General features: G+C 42.7%; 1 protein-coding gene across 1 annotated transcript in view; it reads right to left on the bottom strand.

The window, feature by feature from the left end:
* Positions 1–551: 551 nt before the first annotated feature.
* The window catches only part of TMC7 (transmembrane channel like 7), a 52,975-nt gene continuing 27,770 nt past the window's right edge, over positions 552–25,756 (bottom strand). Inside the window, exons 6-15 of the mRNA XM_041748530.1 lie at positions 23,258–23,405; positions 22,047–22,220; positions 19,895–20,052; positions 16,379–16,496; positions 15,979–16,076; positions 14,001–14,187; positions 10,470–10,600; positions 7,665–7,820; positions 3,732–3,810; positions 552–2,682 (exon numbers count right to left, since the gene is read on the bottom strand). Of these exons, the coding sequence (XP_041604464.1) occupies positions 2,602–2,682; positions 3,732–3,810; positions 7,665–7,820; positions 10,470–10,600; positions 14,001–14,187; positions 15,979–16,076; positions 16,379–16,496; positions 19,895–20,052; positions 22,047–22,220; positions 23,258–23,405 (1,330 nt within the window). The 3' untranslated portion in view covers positions 552–2,601. The remainder of the gene's footprint in view (positions 2,683–3,731; positions 3,811–7,664; positions 7,821–10,469; positions 10,601–14,000; positions 14,188–15,978; positions 16,077–16,378; positions 16,497–19,894; positions 20,053–22,046; positions 22,221–23,257; positions 23,406–25,756) is intronic.

The raw sequence follows: 25,756 nt of genomic DNA, 5'->3' as shown, positions 1-25,756 counted from the left end.
TGCTATAAGGAAAAAAAAAAAGAGAAGCTCAAAAATATATACTTCATACATTCAACCACATACATGGATCTATTTGAATATGTATTATAATTTTCTGGGAGAATAAACATTAGCAGTGGCTCCCTCTAAGGAGATGGGGGGTGAGAAGGGGAGTGCTTGAAATATCTTTTCTCTTTTTTCTTAAAGATTTTATTTATTTATTCATGAGAGACAGAGAGGCAGAGACATAGGCAGAAGGAGAAGCAGGCTCCCTGCAGGGAACCCGATGAGGGATTTGATCCCAGGACCCCAGGATCATGACAGGAGCCAAAGGCAGATGTTCAACCACTGAGCCACCCAGGCGCCCCAACTTATGTCTTTTTAGTATAAAACACACATAGACTCCTCCTTGGAGTCAAGGAGTCTTAAAAGCACTCATCTGGTGATTGCATTAAATAGTTCTGTGATTCTAGGAAGAGGCAAAGAGCAACTTTACAAACTGTTACAGTTTTCCATGATTGCTTGATTGCGATGACAAGAAACCTCCATGAATTCAAATATACACAAACACATTTTTAAACCTTCAAGATACTGTTTAATCAGTAGTTTTAAGGCACATTTGTTAGAGATCTGCGCTTCAGCAATTATACAGACATCACTTGAAGTTATTAAAGTTATCAAAATATATAAACATTCAAGTAAAAGGTATGTAAATCAGCAGCATGTAACCAAAATGACTATATTAGCATACATTAACCAAATTCATTCATTAACCAAATGAACATATTAACATATACCAGTATCAACTTTATAATAGGGAAAGAAAACAGTTTCCATCTCACACACTTACATACATACGCACACACACACACACACACACGCACATACAACACAACTGGACTGTCCTCAGAAGCATGGTGAAGGCAAAAACATATGTGTGCTAGGCAAAAATGCCAACAATAAGAATTTCTTTCAAGTGAGGATAGAGTGAACTTTTGGTTACTCAAAATTCCATGATACTAGTTATTATTAGCTTGAAAAACTCATCAGTTTCACAGGTACATAAATAATCCCATGTTAATGCTAATGTTGGGGGAAGACCAAGAAAATGAGATGGCAAAGGGGCAAATATACAGAAATGTGAAGCTATAGCAAACTTGCTCTGCTCCTCAGAGCAAGGAGGCAATCATTTTTGAGTAATGGAGGGCAGGGGTGCGGGTGGGAAATACTCATAGCAGCAGCTTTCTAGAACATGTACCCAGCTTTAAACTCCAGGATCCTCCCTAGGAAAAGGTTTCGAGCCAGTGAAAGTAAGGAAAACAACAGAAGAAAGGCTCAAACAGTCTGTTCTAAAACTAAGTACTTTGGAAAAGATTCTGAAGATATTAGGATGAGAACTGATGATGTGAAATAATTTAGACTTCTATTAAAAGGTTCAGAGCTATCAATTTCAGGTAAGTTTATGCTGAGGTATTTATTGCACATGTTTGTTTTTTTTTTTTTCTTACTATAACGGAAACCTTAAGCAATACTCTGCATACTTTGTAAAATAAAACTAAAAACTTTAGGCACAAGAAAACAATAGCCCTATATATATGCATATGTGCCTGGAAGACACTGTTCTAGGACACTCAGGTTGGTCTGATGCTGCAACCCACCTCTTCCAACACGCATCATGCACATAAACTGTGGAGCTCTGTGCTCCCTGGATATACTGAACTGCCCTTCTATGCCAGGCTCCAAAATGTGAAGTGTCTGTCAGAAATGGAGACCTCAGGGCAGCAAGGGAAATGGCATTTGGAAGACTTGAAATTTTGCCTCTTAATTTTGATGACCCAGAGCCCTCTACTAAGTCTTTGGAACTTAGGCCCAGAAGGGACTCAGCACCATAGAGGCAGCTTCCCCTGAGTAAGAAGGCTGCAGCAAAATGCCCAGGAAGCTAAGACGTCAAGGCCCTCAATCTGTGGCTGTTCCCCTCCTCCTAAAGCTTAATCCAGGTATTCCTGCTTATTCACACCGCAGGAATGCCTTTTCTCTCTCATATTACAACCAGGTAGCTAGGATTACACAACCATCCTCTCCCATGTTTCCACCATCTGTTCCAAACATCCCAATTCAAGGATTTCTCTTTATGAAAAAAAGGAAAAATCTGGTCTCCTTTTAAATCTACAGAATTATTCAAAGAGGTAACTACCTCTTAAGGAATACTTCTCTCCTAAACCCCCAGAACCTGGTTCCAAAGAAACCAGCCTCATGAACGGGTGACCTCTACAGTTAACTGTAAAAGACAACATAAATAAGCTTTTAGAAATATAAAAGGGCTCTCTTTCCTCAGTCTTTGTTCTAACAGCTTAAACAGCTTAATAAGTTAGTTTTGAGGGAGAGTCACTAAGCTGCTGGTCTATATGCAAACACTTGGTTTGAACCTGCTTTTTCTAAGTCACTGAAGCCCTACATAAGGGCCCGGGTGCCAAAAATACCACCACCGCAGCTGCACATACGGAGTCACCTTCAGAAAACATCAACTCCAGAAAAATATATTTTAAAACTTCTGCTCCGAACCCAGACCTGTAGTCTTGGCAGGTCACTAGGTCAGCTCATGAGCCACACGTGGCGGGATCCTCATTGATAATCCAGTCGGTTCTTCATATCCCTCTGGGCTTCTGTGAGTTTCTGGATCAGGTAACGCTTGTCACGACTTTCCTAAAGATAGAAATCAGTGCAAGAGCACGTTCAATATATTTGAAAACAAGTATCATCATTGCAAACTAATCAATTACCTGTCAGACTCAGGGTTAAGGATCCTAACTATGGACAGTTGTAATGGCCTCCAAACTGGTCTGCCTCTAGCACTTGTGCCCCTCCACAGTGCCTTGTTCACAACGTGGCCAAAAATCTTTTAAAAATGCACATCAGACTGATGGGGCGCCTGGGTGGCACAGTTGGTTGAGTATCTGACTCTTGGTTTCCACTGGGGTCGTGATCTTGGGGTCCTGAGACTGAGCCCTGCATGGGTGGAGTCTGCTTGACATTCTCCCTCTGCCCCCCTCCTCACCCCCACTGGCTCGCACACACGCAAATGCACACACATGCTAAATAAATAATAATCTTTAAAAAATGTACATTAGGCTGCTACCTAACACACTTCATTGGTTTCTCATCACACTCAGAATTAAACCCACACTTGTTAGCAGAGCCCTCAGGCTATGCTGTGACCCCAGCTGATAATCCAGCACCATCTTGTCTCTCCAGCCAGGCCACCTGTCCTTCAGCTCCCAGGAGTGCTCTCGCTGTCCCCTCTACCTCTTATTCTCATCCCTGAGACCTCCCACAATTGGCTCATCATTCAAGCTTCAGCTCCAATGTCACCTCCTCAAAGAGGCCCTCTGAGGCCACCATCTACAGCAGTAGAGGGCTGCTCATCATCTAACTACCTCGTCCGTATTACCTTCATGGCAGCTACTGCTACTGGAATTCATGGTTTTTAACTATTGAGCAGTCTTGTCATCCTTTGTCACCACAGTATCCCAGCACAGTGTGAGGAACAGGTAGTGGTCAATGTACATGTTGAAGGCATGAATGAGCCTGTGACTAGATGAAGCTGGGGAAGGCCTGGCCTGAACACAGTTCAGGGAAGTAGGGGTGAGCAGGGCCCCAGCATTCCTCCCTCTCTCTAGGGAAAGCACCACTTTCTGTTAGGTGTCCTGGGTAGATGTCCTCAGCCATGACCCTCTGCACCTGTTCTTCCTTACCAGGGACAGCTGCTCTCGAAGCTGGACCACCACTCGCTTGTGTGCTCCGGCCAGGGCGATGAAGTAAAACATGATGAGGCTGCAACACAAGGGAGAGGTCACTAGGGAGTTTGTGCCACTTGACAGCCACTGGAAAAACAGCTGGATCCACTTTTCCCAGAACAGGTTTATTTGTGTGTGTGTGTGTGTGTGTGTGTGTGAGAGAGAGAGAGAGAGAGAGAGAGAGAGAGAAGGGAGAGGGAGGGAGGAAGGGACGGATGGATGGATGGAGGGGAAAGAAGAAAGGAAGTTGGGGGGAGGGAGAAGGAAGGAAGGAGAAAGGAGAAATCTGGGGTTGTGGGTGTGAGCCTTGTACTGGGTGTAGAGATTACTTTTTTAAAAAATCTTTTAAAAAGAAAGAAGGAAAGAAAGAAAACTCTCCCAAGCAGAGGGCATCAAAAACAGCCCCAGAGGGGTTTGTAGCTGGCAGTGTAGCAGACACTGATTCATGCCTTGCGTCTTAATAAATATTAAAGACTGTTGGTGTTCTCCTGTCACACACGATATGACAGGGAGAGAGAAGGAAATGGTCTAGACAGCTCAGTGGGGAATGAACTGGCTGTGGATGATCACTGTTGAGACCTCTCTGACCTTAGTTTTCTCATCTGTATAATGGGAATAATATAGTAAGACCAGGGACAACAAGCCTAGGATAATACATCCTTGGATAAAAGCAACTGGCAACTGGTTCCTATCTTCTGCGAGGTCCCAAATCTCAAAATGGGGGTGGTTGAAGTTATTATCTTTGGGGGAGAGGGGCAGTGGAATGACCCCCCCAAGAAAACAGAAGGCAACTTCATTACATTCCCTGAAGGGCAGATGGATTCCTGTCCAATCTCCCTGTAGAGTGCTAAGGAAATAAGGGCCACTGGAATCACTGATATCAATGATACTCTTCTGGAAGACACCATGGCCACAGGACAAGTATGGCCAGATCAAGTAGCCACCACCAGATGGTACTAGCCAAGCGAACACACTAGAATGGAGTAGCTGACCCGAGATACTCAGAATTCCAGCCTGACTGACTGCACAGCTTCCCAAAGTCATTTCATTAATCTCCATCAAAGATATCCTCCTTTGGGGTACCTGGGTGGCTCAGAGGTTGAGCATCTGCCTTTGGCTTAGGTTGTGACCCTGGGGTCCTAGGATTGAGTCCCACATCAGGATCCCTGCAGGGAGCCTGCTTCTCCCTCTGCCTATGTCCCTGCCTCTTTTTGTGTCTCTTATGAATAAATAAATAAAATCTTAAAGAAGTATCCTGCTTTTATTTATTTTTTTAAGATTTTTTTAATTTTTCTGTTTATTATTGATGCTCAACCACTGAGCCACCCAGGCATCCCAGTACCCTGCTTTTAATAAGTAAATTTTGGGGGTTCACTTCTTGCATGGTGGTAGGGTTTTACTGTAAGAATATCTGTATCATAATTGCAATGATGTCATTACAGTTAATACATGCCAGCTACAGTCAATTCCAGTTATGTGTGGTAGTTATATTCTATAAAGTCTCCAGGAACACTGAATTAATGAATTCTGAACAAATGTAGGGGGAAACACAAGGAGGGGGTAGGTTCCTGGAGTCATCTGTCACAACATTTTTGTCAACTGATCAATACCTTGTTTTATGTTTCATATTTATTAAGAAAGAAAGTTATCAATAATAACCTCATTTCTGTTTAAGGACACCTTATCTAGGGGCAGCTGGGTGGCTCAGTGGTTGAGCATCTGTCTTCAGCTCAGGTCATGATCCTAGGGTCCTGGGACTGAGTCCCACATCGGGCTCTCCACCAGGAGCCTGCTTCTCCCTCTGCCTGTGTCTCTGCCTCTCTGTGTGTCTCTCATGAATAAATAAATAATTAAAAAGAAAAAAAAACCTTATTTAAATACTATTGTTGATTCCTTAACGTTGAACTCTGTCACCAGAACTATAACACATCTCAATGAAGCTTATCTAACATACCTATTTTCTTTGTAAGGCACATCACAGCCCTCTTGGACTTAGGAATGACTCGAAGCACTTCAGCACTATGCTCATGGCCATTTTCAACCATGAAATGACCCACCCAAAGCACAAAATGCAAGAAACTTAGGTCCCACATAGATCACAAAAGGACACTTAAGTATAGTACGAGAGGTGAAGCAAGAAGGCAGCCTATTGTGCTGACTCCAGCTGGTAACATGCATGCTATGGTGTGAATCTCTGGGCCCAATCCCCCTCCCCGAGAACATATGTTGAAATCCTAATCCCGAGGTGATGATATTAGAAAGCAGGGGCCTTTGGGAGGTGATTAAGACATGAGGACAGAGCCCTCACAAGTGGGATCAGCGCCCTGATAAAGGGACCCCAAAGAGCTAATCATCTCTTCTGCTATGTGAGGAAAAGAGAAGTCTGCAAGCCTGAACAGGGATCTCACCTAACCATGCTCATTCACACCCTGATCTTGGACTTGCAGCCTCCAGAATTGTAAGAAATAAATTCCTGTTGTTTATAAGCCACCTCACCTATAATATTTTGTTATAGCAGCCCAAACAGACTAAGACAGTGCTTTTTGGGTGATTCAAAGTTTTTGCTACTCTGAGTCCACAAATGACCATGAAACTGCCTTGAGTACTGATTTGGGCAGTTTAGCAAGTAGGCATATTTACAATACACAAACAAAAAATGGAATCCATGAATAATGAGGATAGACTGTAATTAGAACAACACCCAGCACACACTAAGATTTCAATGCACACCTGTGACTAGAATTACTTTTTTTTTTACTCTTTTTTTTTTTTTTTAATGTAGACTCTACACCCAGGGTGGAGCCCAGTGTGGGGCTTAAACTCACAATCCTGAAATTGAGACCTGAGCTGAGATCAAGAGTCAGACATTTAACCAAATGAGCCATCCAGCTGGCCCAATAATTACTTTAACACTGAAAATGATTCACTTGCAGAAAAGACTTGTCACCCTGACATACAATACCTATCATTTACTGAGCCTTTTTACCAAGGGCCAGGTCCTCTGCTAACGCATTTCACTTTGTTAACCATACTTCCTTCTTCTCACAACCAATGCTATTCTTACTCTCGTTTTCCAGGTGAGGAAACTGAGGCACAGAGAGGACGCATACTATGTACAAGTAGTATTGCCAGGGTTCAAGTGCATATTTCTAATCTGGTGCTCTTCTCTCTGCCCAGTAATCACTTCCTTTATCAAAGAGCAAGTGATCTTATAAATAATCAGGAATATTATTTAGCAATGTTTATTGAGTTTTTATGTCGGGCATTGGGCTAAGTGCTTTAGCTGCAGGATCTTACTGAACTCACTCAGTGACCTTCTTAAAGAATCACTATTGGGCAGCCTGGGTGGCTCAGCGGTCTAGTGCCACCTTTGGCCTAGGGCATGATCCTGGAGACCTGGGATCAAGTCCCATGTTGGGCTCCCTGCAGGGAGCCAGCTTCTCCCTCTGCCTGTGTCTCTGCCTCTCTCTCTGTGTGTCTCGCATGAATAAATAAATAAAATCTTAAAAAAAAAGAAAAAAGAATCACTATTATGGAGCCTCTGGGTAGCTTCCCACTCTTGGTTTCAGCTCAGGTCATGATTTCAAGGTTGTGAGATTGAGTCCTATGGCCAGCTCCCCACTCAGCATGGAGTTTGCTTGGGATTCTCTCCCCCTCCTCTTACTTCTCCCCCATTCACGCATGCATACTTTCTCTCTAAATAAATAACTAACTACATAAAATCTTAAAAAAAAAGAACTCACTATTATGATGCCCATTTTAAAGATGGTAACTGAGGCTCACAGAGGTTTGGTAACTTATCACATGTAGCAAATGAGCTCTCACTTCCCAGTAGAGAAGGGTCCCTGTACCTCAATGGAGAATATCTGCAAGGGTCTAGGCAGTTCTTACCAGATGATCATGAAGAAAGGCACTGCGAAGGCTTCCGATGTGACGCCATAGACCAGGGACTGCAGTGAGCTGGGAAAGGTGCTCACCGTCTTGGGAACCACCTCCCAGGTGGTGTTGAAGTTGGTGAATGGCCCACAGGCTTTCGAGGAAGGGATGCTGCTGGGATACAGACCATGGGGCTCAGGGTGATGCATGCAGCCCAGGCTGAGCCTCTCTCCTCTGCATGCCCATATGCTTGTTATCATGACCTGTGAGGAACTGCCTGTTCATAAGGGCCTTTTAGTACATTCAGGTCAAAAATGTTGGGGCACCTGGGTGGCTCAGTGGTTGAGCATCTGCCTTTGGCTCAGGGCATGATCCTGGAGTCCTGGGATTGAATCTCACTTTGGGGCCCCTGCATGGGGCCTGCTTCTCCATCTGCCTCTCTGTGTCTCTCATGAATAAATAAAATCTTTAAAAAAAAAACTCAAAAGAGCCTCATTTTAAAAATAAGGCTATATAAAAGACTATTTCGGGACAACTGGAGATATTTGAAAAAGTAGAAATATGACATTAATATTAATTAGATATAATAATGTTATGATGCATGCATGGGAAGGAGGATGCTCTTATTTTAAGGAGCTGCACACTCTAGTATTGAGCTCCAATCTTCTGTGCACCCCCAGATCTCAAAAGGGGGTGGCTGAAGCTATTACTTAGGTATGTCATGATGCCTATACCAATTTCAAATAGGTCAGCACACACAAAAAAATGTATGCAGAGAGAGAGAAAACAAATGTAGCAAAATGTTAACAACTGGGACATCCAGTGAAAGGTAGAGGAGTTTTCACTATTGCTATTTTTCTAACTTTTCTACAGATTTAAAATTATTCAAAATAAAAAGTGGGGAAAATTAAATAAAATTACAATGGAAAAATTTTGTAATTAAGGCCTAAACGAACTGCCTACATTCACATCACAAAGTTCTGTGTATAAGATTTTCCACTGCCCCTCTCTCTTTATAGATTAAAAAAACATTCTTGGAAGCAACCTAATTATTGCTTAAGAAAATGGATGAGCAATTTATGATCCATTCACAAAACAGAATACTAAAAAACCACTGAAAGAGACACAGAGATGTGAAATGACTGGTTCCCAAACAGAAACTAAGTAGTTGGGAAAAAGGACTGGAAAATGAATTTCCATCATATACTCTTATGCTTTTTTTAAATAAATTTTGTGTCATGTAAATGTATTTATTATATATAAAATCAAAGCTAAAAAAACATTTTAAAAGAATAAGAGTTCTATATGTGCTGGCATAAAAAAGGGCACAATATAAAATTACATGAAAAAAAAAAAACAACAACCAAACATGATTATAGCATTATTCTGTATGTGTTTTTTTTTTTTTAATATTTTCTTTATTCATTCATGAGACAGAGAGGGAGAGGCAGAGACACAGGCAGAGGGAGAAGCAGGCTCCATGCAGGGAGCCCGATATGGGACTCGATCCCAGGTCTCCAGGATCAGGCCCTGGGCTGAAGGCGGCGCTAAACCGCTGAGCCACCCAGGCTGCCCCTCCGCATGTGTTTTTTAAGAATAAATACATTGTTTGTATGAATTTCTGGAAGTATTCATAAGATATTAATGGTGGTTACCTTGGTAGAATGGAACCAAGAAGGGAGGATATGGAGAAAATTTTCTTCTTTAATTTACACCCTTTTGTACTGTTTGACTTTTTACATAACATCTATAACTATAACAAAAAACAATAAAAATATATACACTCAAATTGGTTAAAAAATAAAATCTGAGAGACAGATTCAAAGTTCAAGAATTTTAATTTAAAGATGAAGGAATGGAATTCCCTAAGACTATAAGTCAAACAGATTGGTAAACTATAGCCCATGGGCCAAATCTGGCCCACCATCTGTTTTTTGATAAATAAAGTTTTAATGGAGCACAGTCTCATGCCCATTAGTTTATATCTTATCTATGTTGCTTTCATGATGCCACAAAAGAGTTGAACCGTTGCTATCGACATCATATAGCCCACAAAGCCTAAATATTAGGTAAGCTTGCCCTTTACAGGAAATGTTTGCCGGCCTTTGGTATAAATAGTTATATTCCTAGGAAGTAGGGCCACTGGGGTTTGAACCCTCAACTTCTGATTCTTAGTCTTAAGCATGTCTGCTCTTACCAAATTCTACACTAGATTCTACTTCCTTGTGCCATGTTTGAATCATCTCTATACCCCTAGCACAGTGCTTGTCACACTGAAGACACTCCAAGTCTTCTACAGGGAGCATGTATTATTTTTATAATCAGAAACAAAGAAATAATCCAAAAGGAGACTAGAAGAAAGGCACAGGATAAGGGAGTAGGGTAGGACACTCTCTAAAACAATGGCAACACTACAAGCCCAAATTCTGGAAGTGGGCCAAAACTTTCCAGTGTCCCAAGTGAGATTTCAAAATAAAGGTGGGCCTGGCTACCAAAACTCACTTACTGACTTCTGCAGGCGAAGTACCATGAGGAGAGCTAATAAAGAATGCAAGGGACCCTTTACTATAAAAGAGGGACATGTCAGGATGCCTGGGTGGCTCAGCTGTTGAGTGTCTGCCTTCAGCTCAGGTCATGATCCTGGAATCCTGGAATCGAGTCCCACATCAGGCTCTTGCAGGGAGCCTGCTCCTCCCTCTGCCTGTGTCTCTGCTTCTCTCTGTGTGTCTCTCATGAATAAATAACTAAACTCTTAAAAAAAGAGAGAGAGAGACATGTCAAGAAGCAAGCAAATGTTCTAGAAAACAAAGTCATATTTACCGTGCCATGCTGATTGTCAGAGGTATTATTGCCAAACACAGTCCGATCAACAGCACCAACAGGAAGAAGAAATTAGAATTGGATGCTCTGAACTGCCTTGGGGAGGGTCTGCAGGTATAAAGAAGACTCATCTAAAGGGAGAGAAAGAGAGAGAAAGAAGTATGATAAATGAGCACATTCATGCGTTCCAGTGGGAATGTAAACTGATATGACTTTTCCAGAGGGTAGTCAAAATGAAACATGTTTAACCCAGGCCCTAATCCTGGGGAAATTCATCCCGATGAGAAAACAGAATAAAGGAGCCAAAATACATATGAATGGATGTTTACTGCTACAGTTGTTGATATCTGGGAATAACTGGAAGCAACCTAAGTAGCAATCAACAGGGGCCACTTGAAGGTTGAAGCGCATCTGGACAGTGGGAAATCGTGTAACCCTTAGGGTGAGAGAGCTCTACATCCTGCACAGCACTGTGAAATGTGCTATATGATGTTTACGTTTGTTTTTTTTTTTTTTAAGAATTTATTTATTCATGAGACACACAAGCTCCCTTGTTAAGTTTTTAAAAAAGTAGTACTTGGGCAGCCCTGGTGGCTCAGCAGTTTGGTGCTGCCTTTAGCCCAGGGAGTGATCCTGGAGACCCAGGATCGAGTCCCATGTCGGGCTCCCTGCATGGAGCCTGCTTCTCCATCTGCCTGTGTCTCTGCCTCTCTCTTGCTCTCTCTGAATGAATAAATAAATAAATCTTTTAAAAAAAAAGTATTCCTTATAGGAGTTTAAATATGTATTAAATGGATTTAAAATAACCTATAACAAGTTAAGGGAGATTTTGTTTCAATTTTTAAAAAAGCATATTTATTTTTCCTCCATATTAAAAGGAAATATTTCTGGGGTGCCTGGGTGGCTCAGTTGGTTAAGTGTCTACCTTCAGCTCAGGTCATGATTTCAGGGTCCTGGGATTGAGTCCCATGTCAGGCTCCCTGCTCAGCAGGGAGTCTGCTTCTCCCTCTGCCTCTCCCTCTGCTCTCTCACTCACTCTCTCATGCTTTCTCTATCTCAAATAAATAAAATCTTTTAAGAAAATTAAAATAAAAAATAAAAACAAATATTTGTATCGAGGCAAAAAGACTTGTAGAAATACCAAGTGGAAAGGGGCGAGGGGATAGTAACAGGCATAAAATTTCTCCTTAATATTTAAACAATTTTTTAAAACAATTTTATTTATTTATTCATGAGAGACACAGAGAAAAAGAGAGGCAGAGACATAGGCAGAGGGAGAAGCAGGGTCCATGCAGGAGCCCGATGGAGGACTCAATCCCAGGACTCCGGGATCGCTCCCTGAGCTGAAGGCAGATGCTCAACCACTGAGCCACCCAGGTGCTCCTCTCCTTAATATTTTTAAAAACTACTTTATGGGGAAGGGGACCCAAGCTGTTCTGACTTTAGCAGCCCAGAAAATCTCATGAGCTGGATAGTAATGAGTACCAAGGACCCCTGATGTCCTGTTTGGGGGTGGCTGGCTGGTCAGGCCTGTAGTGTCAGAACTCAGCCCAGTGCCCATGACCTATTCTGTTACCCCCACACGTTTTTATTTGGCCAAATACAAGGAAAGCACTGGGTGACTAATATTTTCTGGAAAAGGAAAAAGTTCTTCTAAGTTTTCTCATACCCTTCTTTCCTTTGGTGCCTTTGACCAATGGAAGTTTCCACATGAAAGCACTAGAACATTCTTCAAAAGCCAAAACATCTGGGTAGGAAGTATGGCCCAATTCAAGACTCTGCTTACTTAAGTATTCAATACCTTAAGTTCACAATGCCTGGGTTGCTAAGTTGGTTGAGCGTCTACCTTCAGCTTGGGTCGTGGTCTCAGGGTCCTGGGATCGAGTCCTGCATCAGGCTCCCTGCTCAGCGGGGAGTCTGCTTCTCTCTCTCCCTCTGCCCCTCCCCACCACTGGTGCTCTCTCTCTCTCATATTAAAAATAAATAATAATAAATAAATAGCTTAGGTTCTAGAGTGAAGTACATCTGGAGTCACTCATAAGCTATGTGACCTTGGGCCAGTTACTTAACCTCTCTGAACTTCAGCTTCCTGATTTATAAAATATGGCTAGTATTAGTACCTACTTCAAAAGATGTGTGTAAGCATTACATGATAACCTGTGTAAAGTATTCAGCAGAGTGGGGGCCGCATGGTATTCTAACAACCATGATTACTGTCATTATTATTAATACTACTATTATTATTATTATTTCCATTTCTAAATCCTTAGGGCTTGGCATAATAGGTAATTAGTGAGCATGGGGCCTGTTAACAGAGGGAATCTCTGGAAGAAGAGATCGAAGTTACCATATACATATATGAATATAGTTTATAAAGTTTTTTTTTTTTAAGATTTTATTTATTTATTCATGAGTGACACACACAGAGAGAGAGACAGAGAGAGAGAGGCAGAGACACAGGCGGAGGGAGAAGCAGGCTCCATGCAGGGAGCCGATGCAGGACTCGATCCTGGGTCTCCAGGATCATGCCCTGGGATGAAGGTGGCGCTAAACCGCTGAACCACCCTGACTGCCCAAGTTTTTTTTTTTTTAAGATTTATTTACTTTGAGAGAGAGAGAGAGAGTGGGTGGTGGGGAGGCAGGGGCAGAGGGAGAGGCAAAAAGAATCTCAAGTAGATTCTGCACTGAGTGCAGACCCAGAAGCGGAGCTCAATCTCATGATCCTGAGATCATGACCTGAGCTGAAACCGAGTAGGACACTCAACCGACTGTACCACCCAGACGCCCTTGTATATAGTTTAATAGTGAGCATAAATTGCCTCTCTAATAAAAAAAAAAAAAAAAAAAAAGAAGAAGAAGCTCAGTTAATAAGCCCAGATCAGTTAGTCCTCCTCAGGGCGACTCTACCCAATAAGCATGTATCTCAGGCACAATGCTTGGAGATCTGCGAGCCATTTGAGGAGCTACACAAATAAGAGACCTGAAAATAAATATACTGGCTCCAACATCCAGATGGAAAATTGCAAAACTTAAATTAATAGGGACACCTGGGTGGCTCAGTAGTTGAGCATCTGCCTTCAGCTCAGGGAGTGATCCCGGGATCAAGTCCCGCATTGGGCTTCCTGCTTGGAGCCTGTTTCTCCCTCTGCCTATGTCTCTGCCAATCTCTTTCTCTGTGTCTCTCATGAATAAATAAAATCTTAAAACAAAAACAAAAACTTAAACGTTTTGTGATCACTAAAATGTGCCACTGTCATCTCATGAATCAATTGTGGCTCAGCTCTTAGATGGTTACTTACAAAAACATTTAAATCACAGAAGCAGAAAAAGAAACCCTTAAACAAAACTCTGGAAATTATAAAGATGTGGAAATCCATTCAAAGTCTTTTTTCCAGAATAAAAATATCTATCAAATAAGGGATGTAATTTTGATAGTTTGATGGGGTGTGTATGGGCTGCAAATATAGGACCTGCCTTGCTAAATCAAGAATGGTCCAGAATATCAGCTCCCCACCCCTGCTCTCTCCTTACCTCTTTCACATAAAAGATGATAATGAATTTCAAGGTTGCAATTGCAGGGAGAAGAGGTGAGAAAAAGGCTCCAATCCAGCAAATGGTTTGCCCATAGACGATCCCCAGAACGTTATCAGGAATGGCAAATTCCTGCTGTCCCCAGCACTGAATCAACTTCCAAGAGGAACAGTAGGTCACCAGGAGCCTGGAAACAAACAGGACAATTTCTCACCAGGATGGCCAGCACCTGCCAAGGCCACAGAACCAGGTCCACTAAATCAGGGCTGTTTCCACACACATTTCTTGTGGAAACTGATGAGTCACATGCCTAGAAGTTGCCGAATACAGTGAACTCTGGAATCCTTAAGACCAGAGGCTGAATCTCAGATCCACAGCTTCCGGCCTAATAAGGTTAGACGAGGCTCAGTATTCCTCATCTGGAAGGGAGGAGAATTATAACACCACCTACTTCACCAGGTTGTGGTGACAATTAATGACATGAGCAGTCTCTGGGCTCTTGCTTGCCACTCAGCCCAAAGAGTAATGCGCATTCACATAGAAAATGTCTTATGAGAACCCTAGCACCCAGCACACCACTTCCTGGAATCCTACAAGTTTCTTACAGAAACCCTAGGACTCAGGGCCCAAGATTAACACACATAGTGGTTCACTATAGATTGCCACATATTAGCAAAAATACCGGAAACGATCTAAATGCTGACCAGTAGGGGCCATGATGACAAATTATAAGGCATGGACTTATACTACACATTCTTTAAAATAAATGAAGAAAATCTATGTGTCTTGACACAGAAAGTTGTTCATGATATTCTGTGTGTACAAGGCGGAAAAAAAGGGCAAGCTACACACCAGTGTGGATGGATTGTGATCCCATTTATATGGGGAAAAAGGACACTTCTTGCAAGACTGTGTGTTTACCTACATATAAAGTTATGTAAATGTGTTTTTATTTTTAAGGACTGCTAGATCTACCCCAAAGTGTTAACAATAGCCACCTCTGAGAAATGAGGTGAGGCTGGGGAGCTATTCTATAAAGTTCTGTATTTATTTAAATTCTAAATATTTAACATCTTTTTTTAATAAGCACACATTCCTGTCATATTTGTGTAGGTTTTTAAAAGGAGAGTTTTGAGGCACCTAACTGGTTCAGTCAGTTAAGTGTCTGACTCATGATTTTGGCTCAGATCATGATCTCAGGGTTGTGAGACTGAGCTCCGTGTCAGGCTCAGCACTGAGCGAGGAGCCTGCTTAAGATCCTCTCTCTCCCTCTCCCCCTCCCCTCCCCCGCTCTCTCATTCTCTCGCTCTAAAATAAATATATATAAGTAAATAAATATATAAATAAATAAATGGAAAGTTTCTTTTTTTAAAGTTTATTTTTAAGGGCTTACTGGACTACTTGACATGCCTGGATAATTTGTACATCTGGGTAAAAAAGTGGTTAAGTGCAGAGTTTCACCTAAGGCTCAAAGAGATGCCAATAATAATAATGCAATGACATCATAATCATGATAGTGATAGTTAATATTTTTTTGAGTGCACAGTACTTTTATCTGCATTTTCTCATGTAATCCTCACAACTGTGCTGTGAAGTGGCTCTGGCTACTATACTATCCCCATTTCACAGGCAGGAAAACAGGCACAGAGCTAAATACCTTGCTCGAGGTTGCATGACCAGCAAGTGGCAGTGCTGGGGTGTGAACCTGGAAGGTCTCCCCGGATAGGAGCTGTGCTGATGGCTGGAAGCCATCTCCATGGAAGCCTCAGGGAACCATTTCTGTTCATCCTACCTTTCAAGGGGGCACCTAATGGACTAGGGGGATTGATGTCCTAGAGCTGGTTGTAAGCCAGTGGATGGTCGTCAGTGATTCTTGTCAGCACTCTGTGAAGAGCAGCTGTGATGGGAGCCCCCACTGGGGATGTGGGAGGTACAGGAGGGGTAGGTGAAAAGAAGAGGGGGTATCCCTCACACTTACTTTCTAGGAAAATCCACAAAAAGTGTCACAGCCAAGATGATGATGAGGTCAAAGATCATCAGCTTGTACATTTCCTGCCCAACCTGGGTTTCCCAACACTGAAACCAAAAAAGATCAAAAGAAAATGAGGCCCAACTGGGGCAGAGAAAGCCAGATTCTCACACTCCTTCCAATGCCCTGTCCACCCTCAGATCCTGTGGCCTCTGGAGGATCTGAGCTCCAGCAGAGACTCTGGTTTTCAAGCCTATAGACATACCTCCAGTGTCAACTCTGCTACACAGTAAGAAAGTGGATCAACTGGGATTCAAACCCATAGCTTTGAGGGCTGTTCTCTTGACGTTGAGCCTGTCGCCCCACAATGACCACCCCCCACAGGACGCTTCCACCCCTACAGGCTCACCGGGTAGAGTTTCTGGTTGTAGCCACAGAGCTCACAGGAGTAGTTATCACAGGATGTAATCTTGGAGCCCAAGGTGAACACCAGCACACAGATGGTAGCCAGCCGCATAAAGACACACCTGCAGGGAAAAGAGGGAGGAGAGAGGATGGGAAGAAGCAGCCTCAGGGCAGGCTGGCTCCTTGGAACTGAGGCTAGAGGGCAGAAAAGCTTCAAAGCAAACCCACAAGTAATTAGCATTGTGGGTCTATTGATTTCGACTCAGGTCATGATCTCAGGGTCCTGAAATCAAGCCCCATATTGGGCTCCACACTCAGCATGGAATCTGCTTGAGATTCTCTCTCTCTTCCTCTCCCTCTGCCTCTCCCCCCTACTTGTGTGCATTCTAAATAAATAAAACAATAAATAAAATCATTTTTAAAAAATCTCTAAAATGGGAGCGCCTGGATGGCACAGTCAGGGAAGCATGCAACTCTTAATCTCGAGGTTGTAAGTTCTTTTTTTTTTTTTTTAAGATTTAATTTATTTATTCATGAGATACAGAGAGAGAGGCAGAGACACAGGCAGAGGGAGAAGCAGGCTCCCTGCAGGGACCCCAACGTGGGACTCGATCCTGCGACTCCAGGATCATGCCCTGGGCTGAAGGTGGCGCTAAACTGCTGAGCCACCCGAGCTGCCCAAGGTTGTAAGTTCTAGTCCCACATTGGGTATAAAGATTACTTAAAAATAAAATCTTCTTAAAAGCATCTAAGGGGCACCTGGGTGGCTCAGTGGGTTAAGCACCTGCTTTCAGCTCAGGTCATGATCCCAGAGTCCTGGGATTGAGTACCCCCCCCCGCTGAGTAGGGAGCCTGCTTCTCCCTCTCTTGCTCCCCGACTTGTGTTCTCTGTGTCAAAAAATAAATAAAATCTTTAAAAAATGACTTAAAAAAACCCAAAAACACCTAAAATGGTAAATTTTACATGATGTATATTTTTTTCTACAATTATTTTAAATGGCAAGGGAAAAAATGCACCAGAAAGCTGGCAATTTCTGAATCCACGATGATAGAGCCACACTGTAGAACATTATGCATTCCTGAAGGGAACTAATTGAATCTTCTAAGTAAGAGGTTTGAGTGATGTCTGATATACTGAGAATGGGAAAAGCATGTTACAGAGTGTCACTTACATATGATCCTATTTCTAAAAGAATACAAAATGTGCAAATGAACAGAAACCCTGCAGATGAGGGCTGCCTGGGGGAGCGGGATTCAAGACAGAAGGGCAGAGTGGGCTAACCATTTTTTAAAGACGCTTTTCTATTGCTTGATTGTAAAAAATAAAAGAAAGAAAGAAAGATGAGGGATGCCTGGGTGGCTCAGTGGTCAAGCATCTGCCTTCAGCTCAGGGCGTGGTCTCGGAGTCCTGGGATTGAGTCCCACATTGGGATCCCCTCAAGGACCCTGCTTCTCCCTCTGCCTATGTCTCTGCCTCTCTCTGTGTATCTCTCATGAATAAGTAAATAAAATCTTTAAAAAGAAAAAAAAAAGATTAAAAAGAAAAAGCAAAGTCACACATCTGCTCACTCTTCTCATTATGCAGCATGCCACCTGACATTGTATCCTTCCTGGTGGAATGCGAGTACCCAACACCACTGAGGAGGGGCCTATAACTAAAAATGGAATCTAGGGGTGCCTGGGTGGCTCAGTTAGTTAACCATCTGACTTTGGCTCAGGTCATGATCTGGGGTATTGGAATCCAGCTCTGCATCAGGCTCCCTGCTCAGTGAGGAACCTGCTTCTCCCTCTTCCTCTCCCTCTGCTGCTCCCCTGACTTGTGCTCTCTTTCTCTGTCAAATAAATAAATAAAATATTTAAAAAATAATAAAAATGGAATCCAATAAAAAGCCAGAATCTACACAGCAGTTTGTATCAACTGTAGGCTACAGAACGACACAACATGAAGAAACAATGAACTACATTCACACTAGGGGACATTCTACAGGACAAATGCCCAGCTTCTCCCACAAATCAATGGCCTGATGAAAGGGGAGGGGAATTCTGAAAAGAAAAAGGGGGCTTAAGAGACATAATGACCAAACATAGCATGCGATCTTTGTTTGGATCCTCGTTTGAACCAACCAATCCTAGAGTCATTTGCAACTTTAGCAGGAAACTGATTTAATTTTATTAGGTTCGCTGATAATCGGTTAACGGGGGGAAAGGTGAAATAAGATTTGCTTAAAATAATCCAGCAAAAGTGTGTGTGTGTGTGTGTGTGTGTGTGTGTGTGTGTGTGAGTAGAGGGGACAGATGAGATAAGTAAATTGTTGGTAATGACCAAAACTAAGTGATGGGGGAGACTGGGTGGCTCAGTCAGTTAAGTGGCTGCCCTTGGCTCAGGTCATGATCCTAAGGTCCTGGGATCGAGCCCTGCATCAGGCTCCCTGCTGGATGGGCAACCTGCTTCACCCTCTCCAATGCTTGTGCTCTCCCAACTCTCTCAAATAAATAAATAAAATCTTAAAAAACAACAACAACAACAAAGAAACAAAAAACCCTGAGTGATGGGCACATGTAAGTTTATTATACCTTTTGTTGTGTTTAAAGTTTTCCATATTAAAAAGTTTTTAAAAATGCAAATGCCATTTGAGGCATGAAACACTATTTCACACAATCCCCTCCCGGTCTTCTTCAACTAATTTGTGTTAGATAAGACCCTGTTAGATAAGACCCTCCTTTACAGCTGTTCTTTCTTTTTTTTCTTTTCTTTCCTTTCCTTTTCTTTCTTTCGTTTTCCTTCTTTCTTTCATTCTTTCCTTCCTTCCTCTCTCCCCTCCTTTCTTCCTAAGAAACTGAGTATTTATCTAGAATGAGAAGAGATATTATCACAAATTATAAGAAGCCCACTGTAGCAAACATAGTCTTGACCTGGCCACACATTCTCGGCATTCGCTATCCCAGCAGATGCCATAGTTTCCTAATGCAAGCACCCCTCTCTTCCCAAGGCCCATATTTGGGGGGTAGTGAGGTAGGAGCATGGGAGAGTTGATGCCTTTGGGAGCCAGCCACTCTTACGGAGTACAGGATAAACACTTTGGTGAGTGGGAACCCACTAAGATATTTCCCACCTAAACTCCCAGTTGCCCGATAGGACTGAGCCCCCACTGCCAATAGCCCCAATAAGACACCCTTAATCAACTGCTTTCCCTTCCCCCCTCTCATTTCTTCATTCCCCTGCTGGTAGACACTTGTCATTTCTAATATCTTCTGAGCAATACCACCTCCCAGGGCCCCAACCTATGCCCTCAGCTGCTGATGCGCTAATACATGAACCAAAAATATAATACCACTGAGTACATGCTTAAGTCAAAGAAATTTCATTGCATGGGCAAACTCTGATTCATTCATGGGGGCTGCCTAAAGGCTGTAGAGGATTCTTGGCTCAGCAGGAAAAGGTGCTACAGTGGATTAGCAATCTCTGCCATGGACAAGAGAGTGGGCAAGTGGTGACCTGCTTGGCATGTCTAGGCATTACCTAAGAATTGTCAGCCGGATCTCAAAGCCTGGGGAATAATCCTCATAGTGGATGATCTTGGCAAAGATCATTGGTGTGATAAAATTGGCCAGCGTGATCACAATAGAAGGCAGGTACAATATCAAGAGGTTCTCTCCAAAAACCATCTTGTCAATTTCCTATAAAGATAACAAAGGGAAGTTGCATCACAATAGAATTGATCTTGGAAGAACTTAACTATATGTACTCAAGTCAGGTTGTACACCTTATATATGTCAATTTTATCTCAATAAAACTGGAAGAGAAAAAAAGAACTCAACTATACATATTTAGATAACAAACAAAACGAAACCCATATGTCATTCAACATGGCCCCTAAACATAAGCCATTTCCGGGAAGCCTGCGTGGCTCAGTCGGTTAAGTGTCAGACTTTTGATTTTGGCTCAGGTCATGATATCAGGATCGTGAGATGGAGCTCCATATTGGACTACATGCTGAGCATGGAGTCTGCTTGGGATTCTCTCTCTCTCTCTCCCTCTGTCCCTGACACTCTCTCTCTCAAAAAAAAAAAAAATTATTTTTATTTTTGTTTTATTTTTCTTTTCCATTTTTTTAAATGAAAGTTCGATTTGCCAACATATAGTATAACACCAGTGCTCATCCCATCAAGTGCCCTTCTCAGTGCCCATTACCCATCCCCTTGCCTGCCTTCCCTTCCACTACCCTTTGTTCATTTCCCAGAGTTAGGAGTCTCTTATGTTTTGTCACCCTCTCTAATTTTTCCCACTCATTAAAAAAAAAAAAATTTTTTTAGGGGATCCCTGGGTGGCCCAGCAGTTTAGCGCCTGCCTTCAGCCCAGGGCGTGATCCTGGAGTCCCGGGATCAAGTCCCACATCAGGCTCCCTACATGGAGCCTGCTTCTCCCACTGCCTGTGTCTCTGCCTCTCTCTCTCTCTCTCATGAATAAATAAATAAATAAAATCTTGAAAAAAAATTTTAATAAAATAAACATAACATAAAATAAAATAAATATAACATAAGCCATTTCCTTTCTTGGGCATTCAAATAGAGGAACCATGCTCAGTACCACAGGAAGAAAAACTAGCTCTATTGGATTAATTAAGGTCAAGTATTAAAAAAAAAATCCACGTAGTCTGTATCAATGGGCAATTTAAAGTATTTTCAAGGCCATAGTAGTCGTTGATTTGGACTAGCCATTCTCTCCTTCTTTCAGGGTAACGGACTATTTGGCCATATATATGGTCATATATAAAACCATGTATAGTTTTATATATATAAAATATATATATAAGTTTATATATATATAGGGCTCCCTGCATGGTGCCTGCTTCTCTCTCTGCCTATGTCTCTGCCTCTTTCTCTGTGTGTCTCTCATGAATAAATAAATAAAATCTTTAAAAAAAAAATTCTGGTCAAAGGGACGTGAGCAGACATTGCAAGTGCAAGCATCAGGTCCTGCCCTTGAAGGAAATGGTGTGCCTTCCCATCCCACTCACCTACTTCCCATTGGCTAGAATGTGGAGGTGTTGAACCATCTTGTACCATACAAAAGAGGGTGTAGCCTAAGGATGTCAGAGACACAAGATGGAAAGAACCTGGGTTCCCCAATGATTGATTTCATGAAGCAGAGCCACCAGACCAATATGGATTTTTAAAACCACTGCTATTTTAGGTAAACTGAGGCCCTAACTAGTAAGTAGTGGAATTGGGGATTAAATCTAAGCAGGCAAATCTGAATTTGAATATTGTGGATTCCAAGAGAAATTCCAAACACCCTTTTTGGATGCTGTTGTATTTTTATTAAAAGTAGAAACTGGAGGTGCTTGGGTGGCTCAGTTGGTTAAGCATCTGCCTTAGGCTCAAATCATGATCTCAAGGTCCTGGGATCAAGCCCTGTGTTGGGATCCCTACTCCATGGGGAGTCTGCTTCTCCCTCTCTCTGTTGCTCATGCTCTCTCACTCTCCCTCTCAAATAAACAAAATCTTTAAAAAATAAACAAGTAGAAACTGGTCACCTCTGATTTTCAGTTCTCTGTCACAGCAGCCAGAAATCCTTATGTATAAAACAGAAATGATGATGGTCTCTACCTCAGAGGCTTGTAATGCACTTGGCATACCTAATGTCCAACCAGAGTAAAAGTTAAACTCACTTTTTTCATGTGCTCTTGTGAGAATATTGTTGCTCTATAGATTGCATAAAAGCACGCCGCCAAAACAGCCAGGACGATACAGTTCAAAAACAGTCTCAAAGAGTAAATCCGTATCGTCTCTTCTGATGTCCTTTCTGCTATCTTTTGCCGTATTCTTTCTTCCTCCAGGTCTGCCTGAGGGCCAAAGAAAACTCATCCGTGAGCACGGGATGAAGGGATATTCAGGGGTGGAATCTGTGATCTTCGTCATACCCCATCCATCCATCTCTAACACCTTCCTGTTAAGAGAAGATACCTCTGCCCAGGTATCTTCCCAGACCAAGCCCAACTAGCTTTCACATCTACTAGGGGTCTATGTCAAGGTAGGGCCTCCTATCTAAGACCACAGGTAGGGGCACCTGTGGCTCGGTCTATTAAGGTCTCCCTTTGGTCAGGTCATGATCTCAGGGTCCTGGGCTGGGGCCCTCAGTCAGGCTCCCTGCTCAGCCGGGAGTCTACTTCTACCTCTCTCTTTGCCCCTCCCAAAACTCGTGCTCTGCACACTCTCTCTCTCTCTCTCAAATAAACAAAATCTTAGGAAAAAAAAAATACTGCAGTTAGACTTTGCAATAAATGTGAAAAAAGAAGCATAACCAATTCATGGCATTACTTATAGGTAGTATGTGTCTCATTCCTTTTAAACAAATAATACATTGGGTTTGGTACCTTCCATCTCACTTTATTACGCTTTTGTTATGACTGTCCCCTCCTTTTCTTGGTGGGTTTGGTCAAGATCCTACTTCTTCCTCTTTCTCCCCTTATGACTCTGGAAATTCTCTTGCACTTTTTTCCCATTCTCTCCACTCCACCTTAGTTCTGTTTCTCCTGGTGTAAGTGATGCGTGACAGGTTCTCATCAGGTGGAAAACTAACAGGATAAGGTGGTGGGGGAAGGAGGGAAGACATCATCTCCTCCCACCAGCTCTTGTCCCTTCCAATCCCCAGTCCAATCCCCAATCCACCTCCCCTCCAACCCCAGTCCACCAGCTCTGGGAAGCTGTTCTGCATGGAAAGTTCTTGAAAACGACACGGGAAACTTGCTAAGCACTGGTGACCGCCTGCCCCCAACCCCCTAGCTCCTCTGCAAGCTGCAATCCCGCCCCCCCACCCCGCTTTCCAAGGCACAACTTTGCTGGCAAGGAACCCGCCAAGAGAAAGCCCAGGAGCACTCACTCGGAGCTCATACCGCAGGCTGCTGTGCTTCAGATCTGCCATGCTGCGGTTGGTGATGCAGAAGTCCCAGCCGGCAAAGATCTTGTTGCAGTAACTCTGGAAGTGTTCCTCACTCCGGATCAGGTTGATTTTGAACCCTTCCACTGACCTGAACCCCAAAACACAATTACCCTTCTTATAAGAACAACAATGGAAATACAGGCCATTGGCTTTGTTTACAATAAAAAAGTTATGCCTGGCTGCCTTTTCCACTCATTTTGACAGGGACAAGTTTTGGACCATGCTATACATGCGTGGCAGCTCACCAGGTAGCTCATTGTTGAAGATCATTTCCTTTCATCTATTTGAGGGCTTCTCTCACAGCTGGAATAAGATCCAAACTCTTTAACACAGCCCAGAGATCCTGCACTATGCCATCTTTCCTCCCATGTGGCCATTCTGCTGTAACTACCATGGCTTTTCTTCCTTCCTTATATGTACAAACTTCTCTGGCCCCAGGACCTTTGCACTTACAGGACCCTCTACCCACTCCTGGGACACTTCTTCCCCTGCATCTTCCCATGGCTGCTTCTTTCCCATCATTCAGGTTTCGACTTAAATATCCCTTCCAAAAACACCTCATCACCCTCTCTAAAGGTGTGACCCCACTGCAGGTTAGTCTATTTTCTTCACAGCAATGCACCTAATCTATAATCATTATGTGTTTACTGCTTGTAGCCCCTTAACCTGACTTAATTTTAAATTCCTTGAGGGCAGGTACACTGGATGTGTTGCCACTTTTATATCTGGAGTGCCTGGACCGTAATATGACCACCATCCAACCTAGGGATAAATGAATGAATGACTTAAATAGTAAAATATCCAAATATTTAGTGAGCACATGTTCAGGTCAGATTCCACTCTGTTTCACACTTCGTAATTTTAATTTATTCAAACGCTTTCCTGGAAAAAATACACCCTAGCATTTGATGATATGAAAACATCATACGCCACACACTGTGGAAATGAAATGGTATTTTTTAGGATTTGCTAGTACATTGTGAAGACCACAGAAGTGTAAGGAATTACAATGATCATTCTGCCAAAAGGTCACAGCAAAAAAATTTATATTAGAACCACCTGGAATGCTCTTCCAAAATGCAGACTCCCAGGTGGTTTCAGACTCTGAGATTCTTAATTCGGTAGGTCTTACATGGGGCCCAGAAATACATTATTTTATAAAGCTCCATGGTGATTCTGAGGTCCTATCCCAGTTGATAACCTCTGATTTACACCAAAACTGTAGTTTACAGATGAGAAGTTTAGAGATACAGAGAAGGGAAAAATTATTTCCCCAGATCCAGAGTTACTGGCAGAAGCAGGGCTCATTTGATGATGATAATGATGATAATTTTAATTCAATAAATGTCTGGAAGGTGCCAGCCCAGTACCGAATTCTTTACCTACCTTGCTTCACTTAATCCTCCTAGTAACCCTTCCATTGTGCACATTTCACAGGTGAAGAAAATAAGGCTCACAGAGGAAAAGTGGTGTGAGAACCATGCATGGTCTCTGGACTCCAAAGTCCATATTCTTTGCCACTTACAGCACTTCCTCATCGAGGGATAGGCCTTTCCCCATTACATTATATCCAGGCCTCCCTCCAATCTTCCCCAGGAAGCAATTACAGCCCTGAAATGAGGAGCCTGAGCAAGGTCTAGAGGTGGACTCACTATTTGACTAATAAAGTTGATTACTTCTGCAGGGCACCTTCCAAGGCCCTGTGAGAGCCTCCAGCAATGTGTTCATTTGGTACTCTATTTTATTTTTTCAGAATTTATACAAGATATTTTTGTAATCTTCATCTTAAAGAAGGCCCCTCCAAATTGTCTAAACCACAAGCAGATACTGGATCTGTCCCTGTCATAATCATAGAGTGGCAAAGCCAGACCCCAATCAACTGACATTTCTTTACCAAGCATTTCTCTGCTCCCAAAATGAACCACTGCTTGTTTGCATCAATGTGCTGCCCATTTCACCAGGTGATGGACACACATCACTTAATTTTCATCTCACAGATACCAACTCAGGGTACGAATGCCCAGCTGGGCTCTGGAGCTTTCTCTAAGGTGAAACTCTAGCCTCCATGGAGGGCAAACTCAATCCTTAACACCCCGGTCCCTTCTATGCCTGTGATAAGGAGCTTCGCAGCCTCGTGGCTTAAAACACCTATACTCTCAAATAGATGGTGAAGTAAGAGAGGTGCCCAACCATGACCCTGCCCGCCAGGCAACATGGTTGGGGTAGAGATAGCAAGCTGTCCATTAAAAACCTGTGGTTCTCCTTCTGTAGTATAATGTTAGTGCTAGGAAGTAATTGCTAGCCAAGAATACTTCCCAGCTTCCTTTGCAGTTAGCCATGTTCTGTGAATAAGCTGTAGCCAATGGAATGTGAGTGAGGTGCATCACTTCCACGCCTAGCCCATAGACACCTTCTATGTGATACTCCTCTGTGGTTGTT

The sequence above is a fragment of the Vulpes lagopus genome, chromosome 3 (assembly GCF_018345385.1).
Source record: "Vulpes lagopus strain Blue_001 chromosome 3, ASM1834538v1, whole genome shotgun sequence".
In the NCBI taxonomy this organism is placed as follows: Eukaryota; Metazoa; Chordata; class Mammalia; order Carnivora; family Canidae; genus Vulpes; species Vulpes lagopus.
This window is presented reverse-complemented; position numbering and strand designations above follow the sequence as displayed.